We start from the raw sequence: 12,952 nt of genomic DNA on the forward strand, positions 1-12,952 counted from the left end.
TACTGTCTATATACATGTATGTTCAGAAAGAAACCTATTACTGTCAACAAAATAATTAGCTATCTAGAAAATTATTATAATTATACGATGTTTGCCATGCAGCTCCTTTTCATGAATATAATAATTATTATAATTATTATTGCTAGTATGATTATCAATTTTGAAATTAATTTTGATTATCAATTTGCGCATGCGTTTAGATCGCGGTCTAGATTCGAGGCACTAAACACGTCATGTGATGCAACAGCCACGCCCATTTTATTCGAGTGAGCTGGCCACGCCCTTCTATGGACTGATCGCCGGATCGATCTCTAGTTCTACACAAGATGGGAGGTTTCTTTAGCCGTAGAAGGAGAACAGCGGAGGCTGATGATGCTCCTAGAGGCCCCAGTAGAGTCAGTGAGCAGGACAAGGCTGTACTGGTGAGAAATATGAGTTTGGTCTAGCCATAGTCCACATAGCCTAATATGTATCTAATAGCTAGCTAGCTGCTGTTGTCTGTAGGAGCTTAAGAAGCAGAGAGACAGTTTGAGAAAGTACCAGAAACGGGTAAGTGATTCAGTTTTATTATACGCTTTGGTTGAGCTCCTCTTCCCCCCTCCAGATCAACACTCAGATGGAGAAGGAGAGGGAAATGGCTAAACAGTTCCTAAGAGATGGCAAGAAAGAGTAAGATTTTATTAATCACTCAGTTGTATATCCTAACTGTGACTCTAACGCAGGCCAGGCTTCTCGTTTAGCACTACCACTTGATATTAACGTATTGTACAAGCATTGGAATGATGTATCTGTACCTAGCAATTATCAGCCAATCTCTGGAATGACCCTCCCACACACACACTCTCAGAAAAGCAAAGCTCCTGTTGAAGAAGAAACGCTACCTAGAGTCCCTACTGGAGAAGACAGACCAGCAACTGGAGAACCTCCAACAAATGGTGGACACCATCGAGTTTGCACAGATTGAGATGAAAGTTGTGGAGGGCCTTAAAACGGGTAACGAGTGTTTGGAGCAGATGCACAAGATTATGTCCGTCGAGGATGTGGAGCAAGTCATGTCCGACACCCAGGAGGCTATAGAATACCAGAGGGTGAGAGGAGGGTAATGGTTCATTGGGCGTGGCGTACATATTTGGTGTGTGTGTGTTTGTAAAGATATCTGTACTTCATACAGTGTCACAGTATACACACACAGGGCATTCAAAAATAGCATGAATTTCAAATTTACTGTCAGAATTGGTTGCCCTTAATTGTTGACTGCGTACAATGGTTAAGTGTTGTAGTGATTATTGTGTTCATTGTGAGTTGTGTGTGGTCTCCCCTCAGGAAATTGATGAGCTGCTGGGACAGAACCTCACACAAGAAGACGAGGACGCCATTGCCGAGGAGCTGGAGAGTATTATACAGGTGTGTTGACACTCACACATACATAGCCAGTCATACATACTGAGTCATTAACTTGGTAGGTAACTTTGAGTGCCCATAACTTCAAGCAAAGGATGGAATTAATAGAAGAATAATTGTGTCACGCCTAAATCTTCCGGTTTTTAAACTGTTTTTGGGAGGTGTAAGTTTTTTGTGTTTTTTATGACTCAAATCTTATGCTCTCTATGTTATATCTCTCATCATCATCCCTCCACAGGCTAGTCTACAGACTAGTCTACCAGAGGTTGGCTCTAAACCACTGGATACAGAGGATGACATCATCGATGAATTGCCTGAGGTGCCCACGACAGACCCAACATTAGGTGAGGGGGCGGTTACAACCCATGTACTACACATAGGGACACATAGGTGAGGGGGTGGTTACAACCCATGTACTACACATAGGGACACATAGGGAGTGGGTTGGGGTGAGGGGGTGGTTACAACCCATGTACTACACATAGGGACACATAGGGAGTGGGTTGGGGTGAGGGGGTGGTTACAACCCATGTACTACACATAGGGACACATAGGGAGTGGGTTGGGGTGAGGGGGTGGTTACAACCCATGTACTACACATAGGTGAGGGGGCGGTTACAACCCATGTACTACACATAGGGACTCATAGGTGAGGGGGTGGTTACAACCCATGTACTACACATAGGGACTCATAGGTGAGGGGGTGGTTACAACCCATGTACTACACGTAGGGACACATAGGTGAGGGGGTGGTTACAACCCATGTACTACACATAGGGAGTGGAGGGTTGGATAATTGTGAGAGATTGTTGTGCAAGTGATAGCTTCTAGTGTTTACATCTGGAGAGAGAGGATTATGATTATATATAGCAATATGCTAAACAACCACACCTGTACCCACGCACGCACACACACACACACACACATACACCCACACACACATTGCTGACACTGTCTTCATTCCCTGTGCAGCTGAGGAAGGAGAGACGGCTACTAAACAGAAGAGACAAGCAGTTCCAGCCTAACATTCATGTTTGTAATAGGACAGTTAATTAATAGTGTATTAATTTTTGTTGTCAATCGTGTGTTGATATTATTACAATTATCAGTCTATTATGTATGGCTGCTCTTGCAGCCCCACCCCCATACTTGCAACTAATTATTTGTAGATCGGAATGTGTGATGTCATAATTATTCCTACTCTCTTTCTCTAAAGCTTCTCTAATTAAGTAAAACAAGACACATGCCCTGAAGCGTTTATAATAGCACCACAGTGCTTGATTAACATTCAGTAACTTTTACAACGTGAAAAACATCATTTAGTTTAAAAGTGCAAAAACAAAATTCAAGATTGAACGATCGATTTTCTCTAATTATGGATCAGTCTTATCTACACACATAGCTGCAATGAATGATGATTAGCCTAATAATAATACTAAGTGCTTCCTACACAACATAGGACAGTTCACTTAAAATTGAGAAGTTCTGCGGCTTTATCGATGACAGCCACGCCAGCGTAACTCCTCCCCTGTGTTAGACCACCCTCTGCAAATCTCCATTTGTCCAGAAACGGGTCGAATACTTCGATTGTCGAGAGATTGGTGATGCCATCGTCCCCGCCCACCACGTACAGGCAGTTGTGGACCATAGCACCAGCTGCATTCCTACGAGGGGTAGTCATGTCTGGCACACGACGCCATTTATTGGTGGCTGGGTCGTATCTGGAGGGAGAGAGAGGGGAGATGAATCTATTCAGATGAACACACACCTATGCATCTAATTAACATTGTACAGTACAAAATAATTATAATTTTATGTATACATTACTGTTGAGGCATCAATAACGCAACAAAGCTCAACACAGGTTTGCCTTTAGAACATAATTATAGCTTTTACGAGAACTAAGGGACACTAGTGACTGTACATGTACAAACATTGTACGGACAGCATCTCTCAGGCAATAATAATTAAGATTTGCACAATTGAAGGTGAAACAACGCAAGTGCCATAAATCCACCAAACAATCCTCTCATGTTGTATGGAGCCTGTCATAATATTCGAATGGGATCCTAGAGTGATCGATCACCTTTCCACGCTCTTCCTGATGTCAGGTCCGTCATGGCCGCCTATGGCATACAGCAGACTGTCCAGTACAGCCACTGCAGCTCCACTGCGCCTCTGACCCATGGCCTCTACCAGAGTCCACTCGTCCAGCTCTGTACGAGGACATGATGATTATATTGCTAGACCAGCAAATGGGCTCTCACACAAACAACAATAACGGATGGATAGAAAGCAAGTCTATAGCCTCTGGGAGGGAGGGACAAAAAAATTCTACCAATTCCGCCAAAAACCATGGGCTATATATATGAAAAACGAACAATTTGGCAAGCTGCTTTCGGGAGGTCATCACTTCACTAAAGATTAATCTGTACCTATCACTTGGAAGTTTTGGGAGGGGCAAAAAAGCTACCAATTTTGATAAAGGACCATGTACACCTTATGTATTTCCTGAAAACAAAACAACTTGAGAATGCCATAGAGCTCTCTGAAGATAGCATCATGAAATATGAGGTTCAATATTCAAGTTACGGGCTCTCAAAGATATCTAAAACCATGATTCTCTACTAAGGGCATACTGATTGTATTCCCTTTCCCATGCTTTGCATGCAATTCACAATAGTTAGAAACACAATCAATCAATGCTTGTACAGTGTCATTCGCAATCGATTAACATCGCATTCGAACCCATATAGGTTGTACCTGGGTCGTACTTCTCCACTGAGTTGAGACATTGTCTGGCCACTCCGTCATAACCGCCCACTGCATAGAGACGACCATTGAGGACTGCCACACCCACACTCGAGCGTCTACTGCTCATTGGAGCAACACTCAACCACTTCTTAGACTCTGGAGGGATAAAACAGGAACACTTGAATAAAGTGACACAGCTCAGTACACATGCTGCATTATGATTATAACAACTTTACTTCTAATAATAATTATACCAACTTTGGTTGCTGAATGTTACTGCATGGGTAGCTATACAAAGTTTTGTACACATGTAAATTATTTTAATACACATACACTGTACAGTGTGTACTAGCCTGAGATAGCTGCATATATGCATGTACTAATTATAAGTACTTGTGTCTTAACGAGATAGCCTAGTATACGGACTGAATCAGCCACACACCTGAGTTGTACTTCTCCACTGAGTCTAGTCCATTGGTTCCATCGAAACCACCGACAGCGTACAGCTCACCATTGAGCACGGCCACACCCAGAGTGCTGCGTCGTGAGAGCATGGTCTCCACCGGAACCCAGTAGCCCTTCTCCAGGTCCAGATACTCCACCGACCTGTGAGGGTGTGAGGGTGTATGTGTGAGGGTGTGGGTGTGGATGTGTGGGTGCAGATGAATGTTTATACAATAATTACTAAGAACACAATACTGCATGCAATACTAAATTTTTCCTTTTATTTTGGCCTCAGCTAAAGCACATGTGGTTGTTAAAATTAATAATGAACAGTAATTTATAAATTAGGCATCAAATTAGAAACTGGTTTAGTGGTACAATAGTACTGTACATAAAATGCACTCACCCACCCACCCACACCCACCCACACACACACACACACACACACACACACACACACACACACACACACACACACACACACACAATTCTCTCACCTGACTCGTGAGGTCCCGTCAAATCCACCCACTGCAAACACAGAGTTGTTGTGAACGGTAACGCCACATCTACACCTCCTGGATATCAGCTCTGGTCCGGGCTTGCATCGATGGTTCTTTGAATCGATAATCTCTGTGCTACGAATAGCCTTAGGTGCTTGGCCCCCTACTACAATAATAGACTGAGGACCACCTATTCTCACTCTGGATACTGTCTCTCTCCTCGCTCTTTCCTCAGGGGGCATGAGTCGGAACTTGAGCGCATTGATAATGAAATCTTTGCATTCTGCATTCTCTGCTAACAGGGTTTCTTCAGTCACATGCTCAAGAACATACTTGCTAGGGAGGAGTTCGTATCGGACGTGCTGTATCAACTCAGGGAGGTGTGTCAGTCGTTTCTCTTTGTTGCTTTTGACCCATTCAATCACGGCCTCAAAAACATCCTCTTCTGAGAGTACACCGAGCTCACTGCTAGAGATTAAATCAATCACAGTCGTGAGCGGCAGTTGAAGGAATTCGTCTGACATTCGCACATCAGGGAAGTGTTTTCGAGCGTATCTTTGGGACTCTGAGAGCAACTCTCCACAAGAATGGAGGTCGGCAAATGCCATGAAGCCGAGGCAATTCGTTGTATGCAGCTGCTTCTTGAGAAAGTCACAGCATGCGTCCTTCACTTCATTGAGTTGGAAAAGGTTAGCAGCTGGCAATAGAGCTTGTACGTTACCTTCTGTAACCTCCACCTGTCCAGTGTAGAGGAATGAAATGAGTTGTTCAACAGCAGCTGGGTCAAGCTCTTTCAGTGTCACTATGTTCTGTTTGCTTTCCGACATCTCCCCTGGTTAAGAAACACAAAATTGTTTAGTTTAAATGATAGTTTAATTCCTAAATATGCAAACAATGTCAGCAGTTAGACATTGTATGGAGAGATACTCACGCAAAACCATAACACTTTTTTTTTAACACATTTACACGCTCACAAACACAAATATAAGAGAACTGTTAATACCTGTGAACATGACTCTGAAGTAGGGGCAGGTGCCAGCTAGTACCAACCGATGAGCTTTGTAGTCTTGGTCTTCAACTCGGATCGTTACATCGCATAGCTGCCCCTTTTCTCTAAGCTCCTCAAAGTTGACGAATCCTTCTTTAGCCAGTCTAGACGAAGAGTATACATCCCTGTTGTCTTTAGCTTCTCCCTGGGGCATGTCAGCCTCTACACCAGGGTTGAACTGACTGAGTCTTCGAGATTCAGTCAAATCGAGAGCTCTAGGGCCATAGCGACCAGACATATCATAGCCAGCATTCTCCTCTGGTGCATCGCCATGTTCTTGTGATAGAGGGCCAGGCTGAGAAGACGATTGCAACAAGTCATTAGCCATCTTTATCTTTTCTGTGGTGGTGTTTACTTACTGTACTGGTCGTCACATTCACAAGATAGAACAAGTCTAGTAAAAGAGGGTGGGGCTAATAGCTGCAGGAAGGAAATACTAGATACACATGTAGTCACCCAGTTCTGCAGTTGCTACTATACTAGCTCTAGCTAGCTCCAAGTGCAAACTACAGAAATGTCCATGAACTTACTGCTATGCATCTTTATGCTTTTGCATGCAAGAGTCAGCTCTCAGAGCTATGGTGACTTGAGACTCAAGCAAAGGAATATTACAGACTCTACATTCTATGAAGGAAGAGTGGAGATATACCTCAATGGAGAATGGGGAACAGTATGTGAGGATAATTTCAGTCCAATCGATGCAAATGTCGTATGCCGTCAACTTGGATACGATGGAGTCATTGCATCTCCTACCTCTGCTTTTCACTCAGCTTACGGAAAGGGAGAAGACAACCAACCAATTTGGCTGGATAATGTCGGATGCAGTGATCTGAATGGACTACATATTCTGTCATGCCCAAACTCTGGTATCGGTGTACATAATTGTGATCATTTCTCAGACGTTGCAGTCAATTGTAGCCCAAATCCTCTCGAATTTCCTATTCGTTTGTACGGTCATACTTACCCCTCACAGGGAAGGTTGGAATTCAACTGTAATGATGTATGGATACCGGTGTGTGCTGCAGATATTGATGCTGATGAAACAGATACAATATGTAAAGATCTTGGATACACTATGGCAAATAACTTTGAACGGAATAATGCAACTAATTTTAGTTCGATTCTTTTGAACGATCTACTTGACTGCGTTGAAGGAGCAAAGAATTGTTCATGCCCCAACCATGCTCCCTGTAATGAAGAGGCGGTTATTGAATGCAGTCATACTACTACGCCATTTGGGACGGTTCGGCTGGTAGATAAATTTGAAGGAATTCTTGAAATGTTCATTAATGGAGCGTGGAGGACTCTGTGTGCAGACTCATTCACTCAATCTGATGCAAATGCTGTGTGTAATAAGCTAGGCCATCTGAGAGCTGAGGAACTCTCTAAAAGCATACTTCAAGACAGCCAATTGGTTTGGAACAAACGCTCGGATTGTAACCTAAGCGCTAACGAAGCATTTAATTGTCTTGCTGCCCCATCTTTACTAACATGCTCACAAGATGCCTCTGTAATAATAAAGTGCACTAACAATTCTCTACCAGAGGAGCCAACAGATGAAATCGGACGAAGTACTGGACTTCCATTTTCCCTCGAAACTCTCATTGCAATATGTCTTGGTGGTGGAGCTTTATTGTGCTTTTGCTGTCTATTTATGATAGTCTGCTGCACTCACCTCTTCTGTGACTACCATGTGACAAATAAACGGGCAAGACCACTACTAGACGGGCATGCCGGGACATTTTCATTTACCGATAAGGAAACTAAGCTTGACAATGAATATGAACTAGAGAAACGAAGCCAACACACTCCAACATTTATACGTCCCATACCCCATCTTATACCATGCTCTACTCCACAAATCCCCACTTCCAATTCCTCGACACTTGATCGCAGACCTGCCAACAGTCCGTATCCGTTTCCACAAGAAGTTGAGAGAATTAAACTTCGTCGCAGTCAAGAGAATCTCCTAAAAGAAAACATTCCCTCCCTCTCCCTGCACAACCCTACAGAGCACAGTGACCTTGAGCAGTTGGCTAGACAACTAGAGCCTCCAGAGGAGCTGACATTGAGACATGGACAGGAGAGTTGGGAGTCGCTTTGTTTGGAACCAATTTCAGAGGAAGAAGTTTCTCTGGAGTTATCCGAGGAACACCAAGCGTTGGAAATGGACTTTGAAGATATTTAGAACTATATTTAATGTGCATTTCTATGAGCATTGTACATACTGTGATTCATGTAAGCACAATAAATTCATTAAGAATTTAATAATCTTTTAAAACAATTTTATATAGGAAGTCAATATAAGTGTCATCACAATGTGTTGCTTGCAGCTAAGAATTCCATTGCATCTCTTGTAGGGTTTTCACCAGTCACACACTGGGCTCAGTTTGGAGGTCAGAATTTCAACTATGAAGTCGTTTGTTGCTGAGAAACTTGCTGGGATTCAGGTTTGTCTGTAACTGGTACAATTGGAGCCTTTCCCAGAACTGCAGTATACACATTGGCATAAATATACAATAATAATGACGATTTTTTGGTTAATCACTCGCAAATATAGTAATGAGCACACACTTTAAAACTTTATGCACACTATGAAAGAATGTATGTACATGTATGGCGTATTCAGGGAGGTAGACTAGAGTACCTCTAGACAAAAAGAAGTATCTTATAGACCTCAGGGTTTATTTCAGTGCGGGTTAGCGGGTGAATTTTCACCTTCTTAAAATGTTCTGCCACCTAGCTTGGAGTAAGTAAATTTCCTACTCGCACCTTGTCAATCACCCGCTTAATATTTGGAACCCACATTTTCACCCACTTGTGCTAAATCTTGAAAGAAAACCTGGACCTACATTACTAACTTTACCACCTAATGGCTATAAAAGAGGAAATTTGTGTGTTGAAGTGAAGATTGAAAATAAGCCATCACTTAAAAATTCTGGGCACACATCACTGCATTACATAATTCCCACAAGGCACACCTGCAACATTCTCGGGTATTTCAGACCAGAGTACATAGTCATTGTCGGTGAGAAATCTCTTGAGGGTACCGCACGTCAAACACTTCACAACGATATGCTTGTCCCTAGCAGCTGTGAGCGAAAGTGTCTTAATGAGTCGTACATTATATCAACAAGTTGAGAATTCTACACTGAATTAAAGTACAAGTTGCTGACATGAGAACTTACATTTCAGTCGATTAGTACAGGTTACCCCGGCAACAAGCAGGGAGTCACATGACTTGCAGAGCACTCTCTTTATACTCGGGTCCCTAAGAGGGGAAAAACGGTCAATTTACGAATAAACGCATTTAACCAGAGTTATCAGTTTACATGACAATGTAAGTATGATATACAAATTCTCACACACATTCTGAGTACAAGTCTTTTGCTGATTCTCTTCATAGTGCGTACATAGAATCGGGAGAGACCAGTCTCACTCGGAGTAGAGCACAGAGCAGCCAGAGCAGCCTACACAGAGGGAAAGGCAAAGCATCACACTTCAATGGGTACGTGAAACCATGAAAGAATAATAATTGATTATATCTACACATGCAATGATGCATAGCTACTAGTGAGTGCCTACTTGGAAGAGGTAGTTCATTCTCTGGAAGGCCTCCTTGTGAGGCACACTGGTGTACCCTGTTGAGGATCCTTTATTCTTCTTTCTCCCCATCTTTTCAGTTTGTTTTGGTGCGCTCTATTGAGAAATAAGCCATGTGGGTTGTGGTAATTCTAATAAATGCGCACCACACTAAAGACAATCTTTTTGCTGCTGTGTGGATTCTTCTTCAAACTTCTGTGAATGCATAGCAAGCGATGGAGATACTTTGCAGTAAGAAATGGTGTGGAGGGGATTGTATGAGAATAATGATACTGTGTCCTTTCCACCAGCATCCTGTCAAAGGCGGTTAGTCAGGGGGGCCACACTGCTGCACATTTGGAGAGGGGGGTCTGGACTACTATTACAGAGGAGTCTACATCTCACTGCACAGCGGCTCGAGCTTAATAAACCCAAGACAGATGAAGAAGACAATCCATTGAAGGTACAGCATATGTCGATTACAACATATACAAGGAGTGTGTTTTATACACAGGGTTGCATTTGGCGGAAAGATCTAGCTATGTAATAAATTCTAAGCTTTCTGTAGGTTATAATTATTTTCATCAAGTACGTGAACATGTTGGTGTTATTTCACCACCTTCCAGGAAAGTGACTTTGTCTCGCAACACACCCACCAAAGTTCAGTGGGCTACTCACCAGATGACGAAGCTATCAAAGCGCAGTACCCTGGAAACAGAGGCAGCAACAAAGGAGAAGAAGAGGTTGAGGAGTGGAGGGAACAGAAGATCGAGATATCCAAACTCCCGGGGATGTATCTGCGACTGTCCAAGCACAAACTAACGAGTAAGTGTGTGTATAACTGGTGATGTACAAAGTGCTGGCTATTTTATATCCCCAATCTCAACACACAAACTAGCCTATTTGTGATTAACTAGGCCTAAGACGTTATTTTTTTGTCTAGAGGTGGTTAGTACCAACCACCACCGACCAGTGGGGGCAGATCCCTGGTATATGAAAGCTTTAAAATTATTGCCATTAGACACAGAACTTGAGTTATAGCCACTCGAACATCGTATGGTAATTGACTCCATATTCCTACAGCTCTTGTGGTACTGACTGCTCTGGCTGGCTACAGCATGGCTCCTGGAGCAGTGAGTGTGTCCACTCTGCTTTGGATGACTGCTGGAACTAGCCTCTGCTCAGCAGCTGCTAACACCTTTAATCAGGTACGGGGTAATAGTTGTGTAGATCTATTATCAATGAAGTGGTGTACATGTCTTATAGAGTCTCTTACTAGCCATGAATACTTCATTCCCTCTCCCCTACTACTTTAATTAATGAGAGTACACAGTGTACCAGTCATACACATTCTACTGCATATGACTCTCGCCTCTCTTATTTGCAGTGGATTGAAGTTCCCTTTGACTCACAAATGGCGAGGACCAGGAACAGAGTACTTGTCAGAGGCATGATCAGGTGAGGAGGAGAGGGAGCATTTTCTACATTACCTACAAAATCATACAATAATAGAAATGCTTGCTGTATTAGTCCATTGACCATGCCCCACCCCATACAGCCCTCTTCATGCATCACTGTTTGGGCTCACAGCTGGCATCACCGGTACAACAATCCTCTATCACCTTGTCAACCCTCTAACAGCCGCACTGGGTGCTACCAACCTGCTACTCTACACACTTGTATACACTCCTATGAAGCGAATCAGTATCATGAACACCTGGGTCGGATCTATTGTCGGCTCTATACCACCATTGATGGGTTGGGCAGCTTGCACTGGTAGTTTGGAGCCTGGAGCCTTTGTACTGGCCGGAGTGCTCTATGCTTGGCAGTTTGCACATTTCAATGCTCTTAGTTGGGGCCTGAGGGGAGACTACTCGAGAGCTGGTTACCGGATGATGGCCGTAACTGACCCGGAACTTTGTAAACGAGTGGCACTTAGGTACAGTTTGGCTACTATACCGATTTGTTCGTTGGCTGCTCCACTGTTTGGTGTGACTAGTGTTTGGTTTTCACTGGATTCTCTCGTTCCTAATGTCTGGCTCAGTTATCTGGCATGGAGGTTCTATAAAGACTCAGACTTCAAGTCGGCACGTAAACTATTCCAGTTCAGCTTGTTTCATTTGCCTCTGTTGATGGGACTGTTATTTCTGAACAAGAAGAGTAGCCAGACAGAGACTGAACAGTTAGATTCTTTATAGCCTTCATAGCTCATAATAGTTAATTTGTGCAAAATAATTATTTTTTTTAATGCAATTATTTGAGGGCGGCTATGTTTTGGGCAGTTGCGTTGTTATCGACACAAACGCTTATCCCTTTCCTTGCCATTCGTGAAATCTGGAACAGGAGCGTCTTTAGGTCGATCAATTAGTGTGGATCAGGCCTCACCACGCCTCCATGTCATTCTATTAGTCTAGATCCGGCTAGCAATTCTAGCTGGGACTCCCAGTTCTAGCTCCTTTTGTTTAGTGTGTCAGAGACTGGGAGAAGATGATTGGCACTCCCTGGCTCCTTTGGATGTACAGCTGTCCAGATCCCTAGAACATACCCTCCATTCTGACGAGTTATCAGTGCATAGGGTGCTTACTAGATTCTTGCCAGCCAGTACAGTTCAAGCTACACACAGCACCGCTCAACTATTCTCTACCCCATTATCTAGCTAAATCTGGTCCAACTAGACAGCAGACACAGCTAGTTAATTCAGTAAAGCCAGGGGTAGCCCTACTTCTACGGTTGTTCAGTACCCACGGTAACAATTCCTCTGGGCTGGGCTAACTAGTTGAGCCACGCCTCCCAATTCTCAAGGCTAGGTACATGTCTCTGTCTAGCTGCTTCTTCAGCTTCTTGCTCAGTTTTGTGGCTTAGAGAAAGGCCAGCTACTCAGGGGGAAGAGTCCAGATGAAAGTCTGGCAGCCAGGTGACGTCCAAACGGTCAGTTATTCTTTCCACCAACTTTTTAATCTAGTCTAGTCCTGCTTGCACTGCTACTACTACTGCTGCTACTCTTCCTAGCTAGTCAAAGGTTTCTTTTTTTTTTTTTTTTTTTTTATAACTACATATGCACAAAGAGACATCAAAGCTTACATCAAAGGACACAGATTTTTAGCCTACTTGACTGATAAGGCGGTTACCTAGACTACAGTTTGTTTGTCAGGGAGGAGCTCACATACAACTTCATCTAATTCATCATAACGATTCCTTACCCATTGTTGTAATTTCTACAACA

General features: G+C 43.2%; 5 protein-coding genes across 5 annotated transcripts; 3 read left to right on the forward strand and 2 right to left on the reverse strand.

Annotated features, from left to right (window-relative positions):
* The first annotated feature begins 136 nt into the window (after positions 1 to 136).
* Positions 137 to 2,509, forward strand: LOC135351842 (charged multivesicular body protein 6-A-like). The gene is made up of 7 exons (XM_064550950.1): positions 137 to 422; positions 505 to 549; positions 605 to 669; positions 848 to 1,088; positions 1,324 to 1,404; positions 1,640 to 1,745; positions 2,374 to 2,509. Exons 1-7 carry the CDS (start codon positions 327 to 329, stop codon positions 2,424 to 2,426), a joined length of 687 nt encoding a protein of 228 aa, XP_064407020.1. The 5' UTR covers positions 137 to 326; the 3' UTR covers positions 2,427 to 2,509.
* A 188-nt stretch (positions 2,510 to 2,697) lies between these two features.
* On the reverse strand, positions 2,698 to 6,511 carry LOC135351806 (kelch-like protein 3). Its single transcript, XM_064550907.1, has 6 exons — positions 6,103 to 6,511; positions 5,097 to 5,931; positions 4,598 to 4,761; positions 4,165 to 4,311; positions 3,488 to 3,617; positions 2,698 to 3,122 (listed from the first exon to the last, which is right to left on the reverse strand). Exons 1-6 carry the CDS (start codon positions 6,473 to 6,475, stop codon positions 2,867 to 2,869), a joined length of 1,905 nt encoding a protein of 634 aa, XP_064406977.1. The 5' UTR covers positions 6,476 to 6,511; the 3' UTR covers positions 2,698 to 2,866.
* A 64-nt stretch (positions 6,512 to 6,575) lies between these two features.
* Positions 6,576 to 8,431, forward strand: LOC135351815 (antigen WC1.1-like). Its single transcript, XM_064550920.1, has one exon. The coding sequence runs from the start codon at positions 6,662 to 6,664 to the stop codon at positions 8,333 to 8,335; it is 1,674 nt and encodes a 557-aa protein (XP_064406990.1). The 5' UTR covers positions 6,576 to 6,661; the 3' UTR covers positions 8,336 to 8,431.
* On the reverse strand, positions 8,400 to 9,864 carry LOC135351847 (ribonuclease P protein subunit p21-like). The gene is made up of 5 exons (XM_064550957.1): positions 9,733 to 9,864; positions 9,517 to 9,617; positions 9,336 to 9,418; positions 9,129 to 9,239; positions 8,400 to 8,636 (listed from the first exon to the last, which is right to left on the reverse strand). Exons 1-5 carry the CDS (start codon positions 9,820 to 9,822, stop codon positions 8,557 to 8,559), a joined length of 465 nt encoding a protein of 154 aa, XP_064407027.1. The 5' UTR covers positions 9,823 to 9,864; the 3' UTR covers positions 8,400 to 8,556.
* LOC135351823 (protoheme IX farnesyltransferase, mitochondrial-like) lies at positions 9,859 to 11,999 on the forward strand. Its single transcript, XM_064550929.1, has 6 exons — positions 9,859 to 9,981; positions 10,041 to 10,192; positions 10,356 to 10,554; positions 10,813 to 10,937; positions 11,117 to 11,187; positions 11,288 to 11,999. Exons 1-6 carry the CDS (start codon positions 9,966 to 9,968, stop codon positions 11,925 to 11,927), a joined length of 1,203 nt encoding a protein of 400 aa, XP_064406999.1. The 5' UTR covers positions 9,859 to 9,965; the 3' UTR covers positions 11,928 to 11,999.
* Positions 12,000 to 12,952: the final 953 nt, after the last annotated feature.

Source organism: Halichondria panicea, chromosome 17 (genome assembly GCF_963675165.1).
Source record: "Halichondria panicea chromosome 17, odHalPani1.1, whole genome shotgun sequence".
NCBI lineage: Eukaryota > Metazoa > Porifera > Demospongiae > Suberitida > Halichondriidae > Halichondria > Halichondria panicea.